The 20,131-nt window shown below is 39.1% G+C and overlaps 1 protein-coding gene across 1 annotated transcript in view; it reads left to right on the forward strand.

Moving 5' to 3' along the window:
- The window catches only part of atp8a2 (ATPase phospholipid transporting 8A2), a 371,705-nt gene that overhangs the window by 297,720 nt on the left and 53,854 nt on the right, over positions 1-20,131 (forward strand). The window contains exons 32-35 of the mRNA XM_052026103.1: positions 7,401-7,479; positions 12,307-12,368; positions 17,599-17,655; positions 18,267-18,374. Coding sequence (XP_051882063.1) covers positions 7,401-7,479; positions 12,307-12,368; positions 17,599-17,655; positions 18,267-18,374 — 306 coding nt within the window. The remainder of the gene's footprint in view (positions 1-7,400; positions 7,480-12,306; positions 12,369-17,598; positions 17,656-18,266; positions 18,375-20,131) is intronic.

Here is a 20,131-nt window from a genome sequence, read left to right on the forward strand (position 1 = left end):
TCATGCACATTTTATATAATGTGCATGAGATCTAACTTGAACATATATCAATAGCATTGCAATGTCAAAAAACCTGGAAGTCTATACCTAGCAGTATGGGCATAATTCCACATAAACTGCAATGGTTTAAGAACGTGACTCATTCCCATTTTCTCTCTTCTTGCAAATAGCTTCCAAGCAAATTTAAAGGATTTTGTAATCATGTTATGGTAGAAACTCTATAGGGTGTTAATTTTAATGCCAAATAACTTGAAGTGACCTGGTATTCTTTGTGCACATAGAGAATATGTGGTCATTAAAGGGCTTTATGACGGCTGATGATGGGCCCATTTAAACTATGAACATTTTTTCTTCATGAGTCCATTCAGTGTTTACAAGGTGAGCCATTATTGTGATTGTGATGATTTTCTCATGCACATGCTTATGAGGAAATAATAGTATTTATCTATACATTGCTGCTTCAATGTAATCGAAGTAGTAGTTTGATCACAAATAAACTTAAATGTGAAAATTAATTTAAGTGAAGGATTTTGGGCTTTGTCCTTGAAAATCTTTTCTGTCTCTTTTTCTAGAAAATTTGCTGTTTTCCACATACATCTGTCAAAGATCACTTGGTCTCCAAAAAAGTGTATACACTGTTATTTTTCCCTGTTTTTTTTCAGCTTACTTTCTTTCCCCTATCACTCTTCATCTCCCCCTCATGATCCATTAAACTCTAAACTCTAAGGCACTACTCAGATTCTTTCTCCATCAATTTACTTTTCAAAGATAATTGACTGTTTTGCATTTCCCTGCACTCTGAGATTGTGTGTCAGGAAAATGGCCAGTGGAGTTGCACTCTTCTGCTCAATGACCTTCTATTTAGTACTGCAGCGCAGAGCCACTGCTTTCTCTAAGTTTGACATTATCCAGGAGAGGGAAAGGTTTCAAAAATATGCATCTGACATTTTCAGATGACCCAAAATGTTATGTTTAAAAGAGTTATATTACAAAAAAAGAATTCATCTCCAGCTCACATATTACTCTTGGTGTTTGGTACATCATAGCAAGGTAAAGCAGAGCAAACATGTGGTAGGAAGTAAGTGCCTTCATTAACAATAGGATCATCTAAAGTAATCTATTGTCATACATTATCATAGTCCTGCTTTATTTCTTTGAAGATCAATTGAAAAAGACTGACAACCAATTACGTGACCTGGAGGCAGCTTCACAACTTACCTGAAAAAGGTGGAAAAAGTTGATTTGCAAAATCACGAGACTTGCAGAAGAGTATGTTTAAAAAATCATGCTGTGATTGGATGAATCTGAGCAACAAATAGGAGTATTTTACTACATCCTATGGTTTCATTTTGACCAAGTATTTCTAAAAGCTTTATCTGATGCTTCCTATTAAACCTTTAACTTATTTATCATGAATGTGGTTAGAATGGTTATGCAGTTGCCTTGGAAAATTGATCCAAAAATTAATAAAGCAGCAATTAGAAAACCTTGCATGTCATTTTTAAATCATAGTGCAGATTTCAATGATATCTAACTCAAAATCATTGGTTGTCCCATGATTTTAACCATCTTTTATAAATATAAATGCTTGGAAAAAGATGACCAACCACTTAAAAGAAATGGCTCAGCTCCCATTGTTGGCAACTCAGGAACAACCCTGATTATATGCCAATACCATAATATAATTAGTTATACAGGTTTCACAAGTTGTGGATATACTCAAATCTCTTCAAGTTTTGGTGCATTTGTAAATCAGCATGAAAGCATGACTAGAGGAATGTACGTTTATGGAAGGTTCAGGAGGGAGGGAATTATGGTGCGTGATTGCACAGATGTGAGTTTTCAAAGTTGTGGCCATGTGTGCAACAATTTTTAAAAATGTTTGTGTGATAAGCATTTTTATATTTGCAGTATTTGAAAGATCCTTATTTTTTTAACTACCTTTCCCAGTTCGCAGAAACGCTATATCGATATCCTCTGCAGATTTAGTTCATGAATACTCCACCCAATGTTCTAAAATAATCTGCAAAACTGCTGTAACCCTATTAAAGCTGGTACGTAGCTTCAGCACCCCTACAACTTAAAAATAATCATTTTCTGGTTTCATTTGACACTCTTTGAGCCTGCCTTCTCCCTTTCAATGTAAGTTGGAAATCTCTCCCTCTTCACATTTATTCTGTTCATGCTGGCATATTCACCGCACTTATTGAAATGAATATCAGCGCTCTCCCTCTCCAGTTAATTCTGGCATTTTTCTCCCACCTCCATTTTGAAGTACCATTTCCTACTCTGACCCTTGCCTTCATCACTGAATCTTTCTCATTCCACCCTTCTTTCCACATCAATATACCTACGTCTGATATTCATGTGAGTCAGATCAGTTCACAGTTTACCATTAGTAGAACTGCTAAAATATTTCTGCCTACGTTATGCAACAGTCAAAGTTAGAATGGCATTTGGACAGATAATTACTTAAGTTGCTCGTTGTCTGCAGGCCAAATGTAGCATGTGATGTAAATCACAGAACTAGATCATGTAGAATAGAAACCTTGGTTAATGTTGTGTTACCTTATCTTAGTTGAAACAACAGTTGTTTTGCATTATGCTTTGCTCGAGACTATATTCCTACTCCTGATTTCTGTGCAGGGATTCCTGCTGATGTAGGCTATAAGTGGGTTATCATCCAAGCTAACTCCCTACTTCTACCATATAACTATCAAATATCCAGCATTTATCCACTTATCCATGATCTTTTAGATGACGTACCAGAAAGCTAGCAGAATTAGCACAAATGTATTGCAGCACAAAACAGGGCCATCAGGAGTTGAGAAATAGCATGTGCAAATTTGAAGTATCGTACTTTGGTAATTAAAATTATGTTTGTGCTAGGAAGGGTGCTCATCAACCCTGCTGATAAAATGTTATTTGGAACCGTCCATTCAGAAAACATGAACAGTAAGCTTAGAAGTAGTAATCAACATTTAACTTCAAATATCCAAGGCATTCTAGAGATTACAATTCAGTCAGATTAAACAGAATCTTGTTTTATACTGCATTTTCTGGCAAAATCTCTGAAGACATTGACTGAAAAAGAGCTCTATAATGGACAGATACATTTGTTGGTCATTCTCTAGAACTAAGCTGGAAATAGTGCTTCACTGTTGAAGTGAGGGGCAAGTGGGAGAATTAACTGAAAGGAGGGAAAATGGTGGTATTCATCAACAAAAAAAAGTACAGGGAAGTATGCCAGCGTGATCTGTGATAACTACAATATTGGAAAGATTTACACATTCCTGCCCAATAAAGATCTAAAATCTACATCACTGCTTCTGGGTTTCTGAAAGGCTTTTTGAAAATGTATTCTGAAATGACCTACCAGTTCCCAGAACTAAACCCAATAAGGTGGTAGTAGAACTATATGAAGCATAATGTGAATGTCCAGAAACCAACATTCCTTCAACAACCATGGCTCGTGATTGAAGTTAACATTACAATAACATTGATGCCAAATTGGATTCTTGCCCAGATAACCACAGACTACGATCAAAGCTAGCAATGGCAGTCCTAATTACTGGCCTTCCAAAGACTTTACTGACTGAATTTTGAAACTGCTGTGTGCAAAAATTCTTTCCAAAAGACATTTTCATTTTATATTGGGTTGAAATACAATCCATGTGTTTAAGTAAGAATGTAAACTATGGTAGCACTATATAAATTTGCCATGAGTGCAAGATGTTTGCATTAGTTGCCATTTTAATAGTGCCGTGCATCTAGGGCAGGAATATTTAGCCTCTTGTTTCCGAGTCCTGCTTATTCAATCCAATTTGTGATTATTTTCTATTTGCTGATTTTTATTTTCTGGTTGAATTTTTGTGTCTGGAAGGTGCCTTTGTTCTATTCTTGAACTAAATTTGATTGTCTTACTCTTGCTGACATCTGTGACCAAGCTTTTCATCGCCCATTCCTTCCTGCCTTGGCATTCATTTTCATTATTCCAATTTGTGAAGCACTCTGGGGCATTTCTTTGTTAAAAGTTTTCCATCCATTTAAGTTATTGTTGACTGGGCACTAAGGCCCTTTTTTGAAATGAGAAAGCTTTGACTTGGAGCAAAGCTCTAATGAACTTCAGTACCCCCACTCCCCACCTTGCTCCATCTGCACCTCTTTTTTTTCTCCTTATCTGTTTCTACCTATCAACCACCAGTTAGTGTCTCCTAACTTCACCCCCCCCCCCTCCCCCCAACCTGGCTGCATCTGTCCATCATGCCCCTCCTCAACTGGTTCCATCTATCACCCGCCAACCCCTGCTTCACCTCTTTATACTGGCTCTCTCCCCTCTACACTTCTTAGTCCTGGTGCAGGGTCTCAAAATTCAACCGTCTCTCTGCCTCCACAGATGCTGCTTGACCTCTTGAGCTCCTCCAGGAGTTTGGTTTTAATTTCAGCTGCATAGTAGCTTCAGGGAACTCTGGGAGGCCAGACATGAGGGGTTTGGATGCCTTTGGCTCTACGATTTTTAAGTCTGATAGGAGCTGCACAGTAATCTTAATGTTGGGTGGACTCTGCATTAACAGTTGAGGTTTGTCTTTAATACTGTAAGTAGGTGTCTAGCTGAAGAAACAAAGCACAGGAAATGGAATAGGAGATGGGTCAAGGGTTCCTGAGAGAATAGAAGAACTTGAGGTAGATTAATGTTGTTTTAGGTGCTAGACAATCACAAGGCTGTGTTTTTACATTTCTCCCCCCCCCCACTACCACAATTATTACTTTTCATGATTATTATATTAATAACTATACTTGTGGAGGTATTTATAGGGATATGTACAAAATCAGCATAGCCATACAAAGGAGTACTTGCATTTTTTGATGGTTGTTAGTTTATAGGTTTATTTGTTTGAATGTAACAAAAAAAAGGAACAGAAATAGTACTAAAAGCTGCTGGAGCCTACTTCATCATTCAGTGAAATCATGACCGTTCTTATCTTTGGCCTCAGTTTCACTTGTATAAGAAATAGGAGCAGGAGAAGATTTCTTGGCTGTTCAAGTCTGCTCTGCTGTTCATCAAAATCATAGCTGATCTTCTATCTCGTGCCATTTTCCTTCACTATATCATTTGATTCCCTTAATATACAGAAATGTATCAATCTTTGTTTTGAATGAACTCGATGACTGAGCCTCCATAGCCCCCGGAATAGAGAATTCCAAAAGTTCACCACCCTCTGTGTTATGAAATATCTCCTCATTTCAGTCCTAATTCTAAGAATCTGACCCGGGGCTCTACACTTCCATTCTGGGGAAACATCCCCTCTGTATCTAGACTGTTAGGCCTTCTGAGGATATTCTAAGTTTCAATGAGATATCCTCTCATTATTCTGAACTCAGAGAATACAGGTCAATTCTGCTCAATCTTGCCCCTTGTGTAAACTCACTACCTGAGAAACCAATGTGCACTGTACTCCATCTATGATAGGTATATCCTTTCTAAGGCAAGGAGACTAAAACTTTACACAATATTCCAGGTGCAATCTCACCAAGGCTCTACCTAATTGTGATAAGACACTTGTACACACATCCTCTGGTAATAAAGGCCAACATATCATTTGCCTTAATCTCTTGCAGCCTCTGCATTTCTGCCAGTGCACATAACCTTTAAATTCCTTATAGCCCAAATATCCATCTCTTTAAGCCTTGACTATATGAAATTGGAATTGGTTTATTATTGTCACATGTACCGAGGTACAGTGGAAAAACTTGTCTTGCATACCGTTCATACAGATCAATTCATTACAGAGTGCATCGAGGTAGTATAAGGTAAAACAATAACAGAATGCAGAATAAAGTGTTTAAGTTACAGAGAAAGTGCAGTGCAGGTAGACAATAAGGTGCAAGGTCATAATGAGGTAGATTGTGAGGTCAAGAGTCCATCTTATCCTACTAGGGAACCGTTCAACAGTCTTATGACAGTGGGATAGAAGCTGTCCCTGAGCCTGGTAGTACGCGCTTTCAGGCTTTTGTATCTTCTACCTGATGGGAGAGGGAGAAGAGAATGTCCAGGGTGGGTAGAGTCTCTGATTATATTGACTGCTTTACCAAGGTAGTGAGAAGTATAGACAGAGTCCATGCAGGGGAGGCTGGTTTCCCTGATGTGCTGAGCTGTGTCCACAACTCTTCGTTGTCTTGCGGTCCTGGGCAGAGCAGTTTCCATAACAAGCTGTGATGCATCCAGATAGGATGCTTTATGTGGTGTATTGATAAAAATTGGTGAAGGTTGACAGGGACATGTCAAATTTCTTCAGCCTCCTGAGAAAGTAGAGGCTCTGGTGAGCTTTTTTGGCTGTGGCGTCAACATCGTTGGACCAGGACAGGCTATTGGTGATGTTCACTCCTAGGAACTTGAAGCTCTCTACCCTCTTGACCTCAGCACCATTGATGTGGACAGGCGCATGTGCACCACCCCACTTCCTGAAGTCAATGACCAGCTCTTTTGTTTTGCTGGCATTGAGGGAAAGGCTGCTATCATGACACCATGACTACATGTAATGTCTTGACACACAGCCCCTCTGAGAAGAGAATTCCAAAGACACACATCCATTCAAAGAAGAACTTCCTCTTCATCTCAGCAAGTGACCCCTTAACCTGATGATCTGTCTCCCTAATTCTGGCATCCCTCATTGGGGAAGCATTCTCACAGAATCTACTTGGTCAAGTCCCTCTGAATCTTGTATATTTCACTGAGATCACCTCTCGTTCCTCTAAACCCAAGAGTACAAGGCCAATCTGCTCAATCTTTTCTCATAGGATAGTACCCTCATCCCAGAAATCAGTCTTTGTGTACAGCCTCCAGGTGGGTATATCATTGTACAGTACTCCAGCTGTGGTCCCACCAAAGCACTGTTCAGTCACAGCAAAATTTCCCTAGTTTTATAATTATGGTTAAATTAGATACATTGAAGAAAACATTTCATGCATTCACCTTTTACTTGTGCAGTGGAGATTTTGAGCCAATTCTCATCCAACAGGTACTTACATTGGATGAATTCTAGACTTAAGATTGTTTACTAAATAATAATACTACTGCTCATGCACATTTGTGACTCTCAAAAAGGGGGATAGAATTTTGTTGGTATAGAAGCTTCGCATTAATTATTCTTATTTGTACGGATTTTGCAAAATACAGTGAAGTGAAGATCTATAGATAAGTTGACACAAAGTTCATTCTCTCACGATGCATTTAGCCACAATAAGCTAGACTTCAGTAATGTTAGAATATTTTGAAATGTTTCTAGTTGCTGAGACACTGGTTGTAAACAAGTTGAGTAGATTTATATTTTGTGTGTGGGTGTCTGGAAACAATGGAGTAAATGGACTAACTCCTGACTGGAAATTTGTTTTCCCTGTAGGTTTTCTGGGGTCACTGCATAAATGCTTTGATCCATTCCGTCATTCTCTTCTGGATTCCCCTAAAGGCACTTGAACAAGGTAGTCAATTTATTATTATTGGTCTTTGGGAACTGTTACAAAAACTGTTATAACAATAAGAAGTGATTTACTTATAGTCCATTATTTAAATGCAGTATGATTTAAAATTTGCATGGAAAACAGAAACTCTTAAGATGCACAACATTTTTTCCCCAAAAAAATGGAAATATTTTAGTTTTTGCTTGGAAATTTCTAGTTGAGTTTATGCTCTTGCTGCTGGGAATGAGTTTGGCTTCAAGTGCCCTCTCCACCCTTAGTCCTGATACAGGACCTCTAGAATTCCAACACTTATAGCTCCTGGCCTTTCCTACCTTTCTCTCCTCCTCTTCTAAAGCACTTATTAAAACCTATTTAATTTAACAAAGTTTTTGGTCACTTTTACTAATATTTCCTTTTATGTTACTTGGTGTCAGATTGTTCAAAGTTCCTTTGGGATTTCATGTATTAAAATTACTATGTGAAAGTATGTTATGGAACATTAACTTGATGCAAGTTTCTCTGTACACTGATTATTTACAGAAATACTTTTGATTGTCAACACCTTCTATTAAGAAAAGAAATCAAAGGGGACTGGGTGATACAGAGGGTTAGAGAACTCTTATTTATCTTTTGGGACATAGATTTAAATTCAAACCAGACTGAAATGATGAAAGTCTTCTATACTGGAATGGTGTAAGTGAAATGAGTTTAGACGGTCTCAGCTCCCAGCAGATATGAATAATCTGCACAAAATTGGCTATATCACTCTTATAGGTTGTAAGAATAGCTAATGTGGGAAATGGAACTGTCACACAGGCACAGTAAGCGCTGGCATCTTAGACTGAGGTTAAGGCATGTCGTTGGGCGATGGTAGAAACAGCTTTAATTGTGACTAACCTATGCAATACAGAGCTGGAAGTATCTTATGCTAAACTAGATGCAAGAAACAAGAAAATAATGTTCAATTTCCAAGTTCTGAGATCTCTCTTTAAAAAAAAATGCCAAGGTACTCAAAAAATTACAAATCAAAGAATAATATGATGCAGTGATTAATAAAGAAGTGTTATTTTGCTGCATTCTCCCTGGTTAGTTTGGAATTCATAAGGACCATAGTCTTTCCTAGTGTGTGTATTATGTAAATCTCAGTTGTAATTTGACATCTTGGAGCTCATTATACTTCCAGCTTGTAAATGGCATGACAATCTCCTGCAGAAATAAAACCTGCAGATTTCAATAATGGAGGAAAGTGCTCCTCTATTATATGAGCATTTTTTTTTAAGTTGGAATGCAGTAGGCACTTTTTAGTAGTCTATCTGTCTTCAGTGAGAGTAGAAGGAAGTATGCAACCCACAAATGTTATTTAAAAAATAAAATATTCTATTCTTGAATTTCATAAATATAATCTAGTTAACTGTTTGCTGTGCCTCAGCCCAAATTTCCCACATAGACTCAGCCCACAACATCGTTCTCCAAATACTGTTAAACTTCTTGCAGTCCAAATACTATACACTTGGTTAGGTAGAGAAAATAAATTGCCATGTATATGCTACAGATTTGGTGTGGGCAGAATTGGCCTGGAAAAAGTTAGTTGGTGTGGATGAAATAATTGTGATAGAATCAGTATGGTTTGAGGGTGGAAAGGAGCTGTGAACTTGCAGTCCTAGAACTAATCAGTCAATAAACCTCAACATTATCTAACTGCTGGATTTGCTCTGAATGGAGAGACAGATGATAAGACAATGGTTGTCAAAGAGAAGATCTTGGAAGTACTGCTGCTGAACGGATTGGGGTGGATCATTATGGTGGCGATGTTGAGGGAATCCCTCTGCTGTACAAAATGCCCACTTCTGCCTTTTAAAGAGTCGCTTGACTCGGAGAGGAGTAGATCTCCGGGCCAGTGCAATGCCTGGTCATGTAAGCTGGAAATATTAACAGAGAATCTTGAGCCTTGATGTCTTTCAGAGCTGCTGAATTTCAAGACAAGAGTTGGCCATTTGTGAATGAGATGAGCAGAAATTTCAGTTGTAATGAATTACAACCTTCTGGTTCTCTACCCAAGAGGGTTATGTGTGTGCAATCATTGAGCAGTCCAGGGTTCCCCATTGACCAGAAACTCAGCTGGATGAGCCACATAAATGTTATTGCCACAAGAACAAGTCAAGCCTTTGGCAAATTACTCCCCTCCTGACATTACAAAATCTCTCCACCATCTTTAAGGCACATCAGGACAGTGATGAAATAATCTCCACCTGCCTGATGAATGCAGCTCCAACAATACTCAAGAAGCTTGAAACCATTCAGGAGGAGGCAGCCCATCCACCCCAAACATCCATTCCTTCCACCGTTGGTGCACCATGGCCGCAGTGTATGTCAGTTACAAATGCACCTCAATTAGTCACCTAGCTGTTCCAACAGCATCTCACAAACCCATCGTATCTGTCACCAAGAACCACACAGCAGGGAAACACCATCATCTACAGGTCCCTGTCCAAGTCACACACCATTCTGACGTGGAAGTACATCAGTGTTCTTCATTGTTGCTAGGTCTAAATCCTGGAACTTCCTACATAGCAGCTTGGTAGGCTCACCTCTGTCTTTTCAATGAAAATAAGGAATGGGCAATAAATGTGGTCCTTGTCAGCAAAATGAAATAATATCATAATGACAATTCATTGATTTTGAATTTCAAAGGAATCGAGGGAACTTGGGATCTGGTGAAAAAGTGTAGAGGACAGGGATCAGCCATGATATTTTTGAATAACAAATCAGGCTCAAGAGACTAAATGAATGGCTCCAGTTCCTTTTTATTCTAATGTCCTTGTGTAAACGTCTATCAAGTTAAAGTCGTACATTCAAACCTGCTAGTTCTTGCCTTCTATGACTCCTGCAGTCATTTGTGCTTAAGTATTCAGTAAATGAGGATAAGTTTTGCTAGCAACTGCTTGTGGGAGGGCACTCACTCTTGCTCTCCAACAAGGTGCCTCCTTGTGCTAAATTACTTCTTCCTGCTCCTGTTCACCTGTGGAAAGTGGTTCGCCCTTTTCACTCTTGCACATCCTTACCTAAGGATCTCAGTGTGCTTGATTAAAACTGATGCTCGGTATTTTGGTGGGGATGTGATGGAGAATCATTATTAGTAAATTATGATTTTAGACATATCCCATTTTCTTCATTTTCAACCTTATATTAGAAATACTTTCAAAAGTTATGTGCTGATATTTAGATGCTCAAAAGGATCAGACTTGCATTTTTTTTATATTTCATGGATGCTGCTTTGGATCTTGAATATCCACCAATGTCTCATCCCTCACTACCCCCAAATTTTTCCTCCAGGTATTACCTCCAGGTGTTTCTGACCCTCTGCAAAAAGAGAACTTTGAACAACTGTCACCCAGCTACCTCCAGAAACAGAGTATAATATGGGATATCGTGTCCTTCAATACTAACTACATTAAAGCTTTAGAGTTATTCAATAGGAAATTGTAAAATGTTTATTTTTCTTAGCATCTTTCACATCCTTTTCAGGTTGTCTTAATTAAAAATATTTTGAAGTTAAGCTGCCATTGTAGTACAGGAAACACAGCTCCCACAAACAGCAATGTGAAAATATCCTGTTTCCAGTCACGTTGAATGACAGATAACTGTTTGCCAGAATAATAAGGATAACTCCTTTGCTCTAAGAAATAGTGTTCTGGTGGTCTTAGTACACTTGGGAGAGCAGTCAGACCCTTGGCTTAACAGCTTGCCAAATATTGATAACTCTTGTGCTGGAACAGTTCTTCTGTTCTGCACTGGAGAGTCTGTCTTTATTTTTGAGCTCAAGTGTCTAGAATGGGCTGGGCCACAAATGTTACCATTTGAACTACAGCTAACATTATTGTGGCTTGCATTACCTTGTGAGAGCAATAGCAGGCAATTGAGGGAAAGGTAGCAAGTAATGAAACTTACTGTTGCTGTCAGGGATTATTACTGATAAAATATATGTAGTTAGAGGATGGGTGCAACTTTCTTGATGAAGTAGGTTGGGTGTGAGGAGGCTTTGATCAAAATGAGATTCCTGGGTCAGTGCAGGATCATCAAACTAAAACAATAGATCTGCCATGATCTTGCTGAATGGTGCAGTAGATGTAAGAGATCAAATAGTCTATTCCTGCTTCTATTTTTTATGTTCTCTATGCCTAATGGTGCTTGGTTCAAATGGTTGCTCTTTGCTATCACTGCGAAGCAGATCAGAGATCAGCTCCTTTCTCCCATGGGCTAAACGATAACATTGAAGCAATGTCCTTCAAATGGTTGTTTTACATCTTGTTCTGCTGGACAATACCTACTGGATCCTTCTTGTTCCAGACTAACATATTGAAGAAGGGGCTGCCGTCATATTATATAATTCCCAGTAAGTGAAAAATATTTCATCTAGAACAAACAAAAAAAAAATTCCCACTTATGTACAAAATCCCACATGTATACAAAAGCAGAAACTTCTCCAGAAATCCAGCAATGTACTCAGGAAGCAACCTCATGACAGGAATTTTGAGACGAGGCACTTCCTTTGAATTTCCACCATATCTCCTGAAAGCTCCTAATTGAATGACCCAGTTTGCAACACTACAGCACTAAAATAATCTGGGAGAAATCGTGAAATTTCTAAGCTGTCATTTTTCCAAGTACAATGTAAGTGATGCATAATGTAAAATAATTCAAATGTTTCAAATTCAGGAATACTGTATCAGGAAGTTTCACGCACCTTTATTTTTTTTTAAATGGGGGTGATGTAGGCAGCAATCACTACAGAATCCACAAGTAATTTCTGTATGTAAATGTAGTCACAATTTTATCTTTTTTTTCCAGATTCAATTTTTATGAGTGGGTATGCTATGGACTATTTAGTTCTTGGCAACATTGTTTATACAGTAAGTTCAGTAATCTTTATAGTATCATGAAAAACAATGCTAAGGGTATCAGTGTTATCAAGAAAATTGACCAATGTATTTATTTTGTTTCTGTTGGTAAATGTATCTGAATGAAACATTGATTGTTAAGTTGTGACACGTGCACCCTTTAGAAAAAAGGTAAATTATAAGTCTCTCATGGATCCATTAGCTTAACGTAAACCAGTATCACAAACATTCAGTCCACGAGGCCCTTTACTCTTTATTCATCTAGCTAGAAAGTTGCCCATGTCTATTTCAACTCAAGTTGTCCTATAATTCAGCAACGATCTACTTATAATAACTGTTACAACACAATGTCTCTACATAAATTCTGGAACCAGTATTTTTTGGTTTAAACAGCAGTCAGGGTATGCTTCAGCTTGCTAATTTAGTTCCATAAAGAACAGCTCTGCTTTGAAACAAAAGCAGAAAATTATGTCAATCCAGAACTAATCTTTTCACATCTGGAAGAGGAAAGATACAGTATCTGCCTGAGAATTTTAGCCACTCCTGAATTGGAGCACTGCAGAGTTCATTTGCACGTATTCATGTGAGTGAAGCTTGGATATGGTTTTAGATGGCAATTGTGTAAAAAGGACGAATACACTCCAGACAATTAAATTTAACTCAGCTGGTAGTACCTTGCATTGTTAAATCTCGTCAGGGCTCCAGAAATTCACACTGCTCTTGCAAATGCTTGTAGCCAAAATGGCAGATAAAGAGGCAGTGGAGATACAAGGCTGTCCCTCATCCCCACTCCTCCCTCACCCCCCCCTTACTACCTCCTCCTCCCCCATTTCTCAGACCACGATCTCTATTATTATAGCAGAGGTGGAAAGGACGAAAGGCATATTGTACCATTGGCCAGGAAAGAGCTAGTAGGAGGCGTTTACTGAGCTATCTTTTAGAAGTGACGCTATCAGACATTGGACCAATGCAAAAAATTCCATGACCTCACTGAATATGTCAAGGTGAGAGCTCAAACTCTTGAACTCCACTCATTTGTGCTACCTTGAACTGCAAGAGTCAAACCCCTCAGATAACAATTAAAACATACAGAGATTTGTTCCACACTGTCAATTGTTGCCCCAGTTTTCTTTTCATGCTCCTCTTTCTCTTGCCCTTTCTTCCCAACTACTTAGCCAGGCTAAAGTTGCAAAAGAAAGAGAAGAGGGCTGCTCCACAAACAACCCTGTGCACAGGCCATCACCATCCCTACTTTTGTGTCCTTATCATTGCTGCTGTCAAGGGGGACCCATGTTATGTCCTCCACTCATGCAGGAACAAAGGTTTCGCATGAGATGGAGTAAATGGCATCATTTCACCTGACATTGCAAAGCACCAGCTCTGATGTTGTTGCCATAAGGGCCAAAGCTGCTAGATTTAAGGAGCATATCTCACAGGCACCAACAGACCAGATAAAAAGAGAAGTTATTTTGCTATCTTGTTGGCAGGAGAAGTCGCAAAACAGTCCTGCCCCACGGAGTCTGATGAGGAGCACAAATGGAAAAGCTCATGAAGATGCATAACCAATTTCTTGATTCATTGTCCAGCTTGTCTGTTCAATTGCAAGAGACGGCAGGAAGTACGGAGTCCCTTACCTCATGCAAGGTTCCATGTGGAGCCAGGAATTTATTATTTCCACACTAGAAGTGGCATATTATTCTGTGCTGGCTAGTAATGGTACTTCTCCATTGCAGTGGCTGATGGAGTAAGTTTCTATTTCCATAGAGGTCATCCAAAGCCTTTGTGCCTCTACAGAGTCTCAAGTGGTCCTGTCAGAGCTTTGTCTACTGCCACCCGAGAGTAGTTTGCTGTCATGAGAGAATGGAGGGATGTGCCAGGAGCAGACAGCTGTTGGCCAATAGTGAGGACTAATGAGTGATCTGCCTTCAAGCAAAAGACTGTTGTATTGCGAGATTTAGTTGTTCATGTTGGCCGAATGGCCTAATCCTGCTCCTAGGTCTTATGATCCTTACTTGTTTGTCGTCTCCTCAAGACTTTCTCTTGCCTCAAATTTATGTCTGGGACCAACATTTGCAGGAACAAAAGTGCAAATGGATGAACATGGCAAAGTACCTTGTTAAGCACATTGTATGAATTTTTGGCATTGTGGTTGCCTGTTGTTGCAGGTACCAACATTTTATGGGAATGAACTCCAGTGCCAGCCACGAAAACACCAACATAAAGATCAAAGGTTTTCATCAGTAAAGTGTTGTCAGAACAGTAAACTATCAAATGATTTTTTTTGTTCCTCCGGACCTAAATCAATTGCGTGACTATGCAGCTGCATATTATGCTGAGAGCCTGCTGTCAGTAAAGGGAAAGTCATTGTAAAGGGTTTCCTGAACTGGTGCTTCTTGGTGACCAAAGACCTGCTCCCCAAGTTGCAATATGAATTCTGTTCATCAAGATGTACAATGGCCATGATACTTTTTGCATGATAAACCTTAAAAAAAAAATGCAGGGATCATCATCAACCACATGGCTTCTTTCAACCTCGCAAAAGCCTTCAAATCTGTGAACCAAAAGGAATAGTGGAAGATCCTTCTCAAAGGTGGCTACCCTCCAGTTCATCTCCATTCTACATCTGCTATATGATATGCAGACAGTGATCTTGGCCAATGAGTCCACTGTGGCTTCAATCCCAACACACTGTGGTCAAGCAAGATCATGTTATCATTTCATCTCTTTTCTTAATCTTCCTATCTACAATATTGCACCTCATTATAACAGGTCCACATTAGAGTGAAAGTAATCTACAGGGCAAATGAAAAATTCTTGCACCTTTGTCATTCAAGAAATAGGATATCTCCATCCTCCATCTTTGAGCTGCATTACAGAGTTGATACTGCCTTGCGTATACCCTAGAAGGCCAAAATCCAAGTCATCATTGACTCCTTCACAAAAGTGAATGAGTGATTGGGCCTTGCACTAAACATCTGTTGGACAAATGTTCACAACCAACCTGTCGCCACTGCACAATAAAGAGCCATGACAAGGCATTGAAAAAAAAATGGATGTTTCCATGTCTTGAGCCACCTTTCAATGAAGGTAGACAGCATTAGCAAAAAAACATTGCTTCCAGAGCACCAGTACAGCCTTTGGCCAGCTAAGGAAGAGTGTACTCAAAGAATTAGGCCTCAGACCCAACACTAACCACATTCCCTGCCCACACTCCTAAATGCCTTGGAAACATAGACTCGTTATTTGTTGGAAAAATCAAGATCGGAGCTTGACTACCTTTATACTCTTGTGGGAAGGGATGAGGCCTGCATATGTGGACCTTTACTCTCCTTCAGGGTTCATTGGTATGTTTGCCCTGCTTGAGGCTTCTGATGCAGCACACTCAACTGAATCATCACAAACATTAATCGAAGGAGATTTTAGGTGTGAACCGCTGTGATAATAAGAACTGGCTTCAGAATTGGCATTCATTCCCAATATTGGTCTGGAGCTGACTGCAGACATTAATTGGTGTGAGTAACCCTGTAAATTGTGCTGCTTCACAGCATGGAGAGGTCTGGAAAAACTGCATGTTAGTGAACAACAGTTTGTCTGGTGGAAAATGCAGACCAGTTTCTCTTGGCAGAACTCTGAGTGAGTGTTTCACCAAAGAAAATTCTCATTCAATTTGTGTCTTTTATTGTCCGCATTTGTATAGGGAATGCTTGTTTTGGCCACAATGTAGTTGCAATGCTGGAGGACGAGAGGACTGCCGATATGGTACCTTAATCAAAAAGTGAGAAAAGATTAACTAGCAATTACAGGCAGGTCAGCAAGTTGATAGGCATATGATTGGAAAAAAATCTATGGGACAGATTTCGGAAAAATAGAGTTTAGTCGAGAATAATTGGCCTGGATTTATTCAGGGAAGAACTTCAAAATACTGCAGATGCAGGGAATATGAAATAAAATCAGAAAATGCTGAGAACACTCAGCAGGTTAGGCAGTATCTGTGGAAAGAGAAACAGAGTTAATGATTCAGATCCCTTTATTAAGGGAAGATTGTAGTTGTTTATCTCACTTGATTTGATTTTTTTTTGAGATTGTACAGGGTGGTGGGTGGGAAGGTTGATGAGAGTAATGCACTTGGTATAGTCTGATGGATTTCAGCACAGGATTTGACTAGAACTCACATGACAGACTAATCAGGAAAATAAAGGCTCATGGGATCCAAGAGAACTGGTGGCTTGTATTCAAAATTGGATGTGTCTAAAACTAATGATTTTGACTCAAATGTGGGGCCCATGATTAGGAAGTTTGCTAATATACCAAAGTCAGTATGGTTGACAGGACGAAAACTGTAGCATTCAGGTTAATTGACTCCTGTAAAGTACCCCTAACGTGAGGGTGATTGGTAGAATCTAGGGAGAGCTGATGGGAATGTGGGGAGAATAAAATGAGATTAACATAAATGGGTGATAAAAACTCAATGAGGATTTGGTGGACCAAATAGTGTGACTTTATGACTCTACAACAAATATAGTTGAGAAAGCAAATGGAGTATTTTCCTTTTCGGCCAAAGCATAGGATATAAGAGCATGGGGCTCTTGGAACTGTATAAAAGAAAAGTTAGGCTAGAGCAGAGTACTGTGGGTAGGCTCGGGGTGAAAGAGAAATTTACAAGGTTATTGGAGTTTACCAATGAGGAGAGACTAGCTGGTGTTTTAAAAGAGCAGAAGCTTAGGGAAAATTTAATTAAGTGAATAAAATTACGGAAGGCTTAGATGGTTAAAAATTAGGTTCCATTTCATTTAATTGAGCTCAATAATGTAATTTTAGGTAATTGCTAAGAGTTCCTTCAGAGCGCTGTGGATCTGGAACTTTGCCTGAGAAGTGATGGAGGCCAAAACCCTCATTTCATATTTAGAAACTATCTCAATGAGCACTTGCAGTTATAACCTACAAGGCTGCAAGTACACAATTAGAATGCAGAATTAACCAAAGAGATCTTTCTTTGTCTGGTCTGAACACAATGGTTCCTCTGAGCCATAAATTCCTAATTTCTATGATTTTTAGTTAAAAAAAAAGTATAATCCCTCCTATAAAACCACCATTGCACTGAATTAAATCAAATTCAGTACCTGCAGTCCATTTAGTTTTAGAATTTAATAAATACTTATTTCCTGTTAGCTTACAATAAATTACATCACTATCATCTACTGTGATTTATTTTATCTTAACACATTTCCATCTCTTTATGCAGTATGTTGTCGTAACTGTATGTTTGAAAGCTGGCTTTGAGACAACTGCATGGACAACGGTAGGCACAATTAATATTGTAAATTTTAAAACCTATCTATAAAGTACATGTTGGAAATATCACTTAATCACTTTTAATAAAGTTTGATTGTTGGAATGTTGGGAAATTCAGGGGATTCTGATTTTCTGGAGTTGTAATTTTTCCTTTATCAAGTTTTACAATTATTCTGACTAGACTACCTTTACTAATGAAATATTCACCATTGACAACAAAGTACAAAACATAAATAAAAATAATTTTGTCTTTTACTATATCTTTATACCAAAATTTTGGTACATCAACTAAACAATTTAGAAAAAATGGGTGAGTAATGTAACTATTTTTCTTAACTACTTATCTTAATTGCTTCATTCCAACCATCCATTTTGCAGGTGGGATTTGCACTAATTAATTTGGCTTCATGTAATGGAAAAAAATAGATTTTGTGGTTGATTGAGACCCAGAAATGTAGAGGTTGACTTGGTTGCCTTACTGATTATTACTTAATACATTGGCAGCCCAATTGTCTATCGTTTAGCAAGAGAGAGAACAGCATGATGACAAGGGATTAAAAAGTCTCCTGGCAGGTTGCAGTACTGTTATTTATTTCATAATATGTTTCTTTTATCTAGTTCAGTCACTTGGCAGTGTGGGGCAGCATATTGTTATGGTTGATCTTTTTGGCTATCTACTCTGTCCTCTGGCCCACCATACCTCTAGCACCAGACATGCTTGGACAGGTAGGACTTGTCTTTTCATCTGAAATGGTTCTAGCTGATGAAATATGATATCAATTTTAAGCACTGTAAAGTTGTTGAAAGGGGGAACTTTGCCAATAAAACCACTTATGCAAAGCAGTAAAGAAAGGAGCTGTAAAGTTATTACGTGATCTGCTCTGAAAAAGTTACTGATGTGATAACACAGGCAATCCCTGTGTTACAGAGGGGGTGAGGGGGGCTGCATTCCTAGAAAATGGTTGTTAATGTGGTTTTCCATAATGCAAAGCTGCATCATCTGCACATGAGTCAAAAAACACGAGTTGGAAAAAAAAAATTTGTGACTATTTTATTTTTTTCCACACAAATTCTGTAAGGGTGAATTTTATTCCGTATCTCAAAGTTTTGGATAGTGATTTGTGAATCCTATAAGGGCAACTTCTATAATCCAAACAGCCGTAACATGTAAGAAGACATATTGAGATGGGAAAAACATCTAAGATCCAGAAAATGTACAAATTACTTAAGTAGCTAAGTTGGTGAAGTGGAACCTGTTGACCTGGCAAAATGGAAAATCATGAAGGGAAAGGCTGGTCAACATCAAGGTGCAGACCACTTGGCTGGGAGTGCACCACTGAAAAATCCCTTACCCAACCACCAAATAGCTCTCCGTCTAATCAGAAACAGGTGTATGCAAGCTAATTTATGAGCATCTACTTTTGGAGAGAAGTATTGTTGGATGATTACAGAGATCAGGGAGTTCTTCTCTAGCTTTTTCATTAAAATGTTTTTTTGTTCATTTTAAGCAATTCTGTATTTCACATGAAAAACACTGATGCTGCAGGAACTCAGCACGCCAGGCAGCATCTGTGGAGAAAAGCAGGCAGTCAATGTTTCGGGTCAGGACCCTTCTTCAGGACTCAGTGGGGGGGCAGGGGGGTGGGAGGGAGGGAATCTTAATGGTCCCAGGCACATCTTGGAGAGCAAGGCCCAGAGCTATGGAAGAGAAAGAGAGAGGGCCAGAAGGTGTCAGCACATAACAGAGAGGGTAGAGCAGAGGACACAGAGGGAGACCTGGAGAAAACAACAATGGATAGAGTGAACATACCAGAGATCCAGGCTGAAGCCTAACTGGGAGGCCTGGAAATGGACCTGGAAGCCACTTGGAACAAGATGGCGGCGTAGACACAGAGTGAGGAAAGTCACATAGCTGTGGGATCTAGTCTGAGTGAGCAATTGGTCAAGGAGCCGGAGAGCAGAGGAGATCACACAAGGGGAGCGGTGAGAGAGGGACTCTCAAAACTCCCATCGAAGAGGGGAAGAAAACTTCTTCAAAGTGGATATGCTTGAAGAGACTTCACAGTGGAGCAGTAATACTAGAGAAACAAAGGACTGACCCGAAACATTGACTGCCTGCTTTTCTCCACAGATGCTGCCTGGCCTGCTAAGTTTGTCCAGCATCATAGAGTTTTTCATCTAGATTCCAGCATCTGCAGTCATTTGTTTCTCTATATTTCACAATTGATATTTTACATTTAGTCCTTCAAGAGTGACAAAAAAACTGGACTATCATGTATCCAAGGGTTAGCCCAATAGTCAACTCCCATACAATGCAACACAATCATCTCTAGATGTAATTCATAGAGAATACTATACCTATTCAATGCTACACTCCTGTGCAAACACTGTCCAATTCTACATCCTCTTGCCAGATTTACTTTCTCTGGGTTTAGATTTGCATATTGTCTTCATTCCAGCTGTCTGTTGGTGCTGGTTCTCTT

Source organism: Pristis pectinata, chromosome 11 (assembly GCF_009764475.1).
Source record: "Pristis pectinata isolate sPriPec2 chromosome 11, sPriPec2.1.pri, whole genome shotgun sequence".
Lineage (NCBI taxonomy): Eukaryota > Metazoa > Chordata > Chondrichthyes > Rhinopristiformes > Pristidae > Pristis > Pristis pectinata.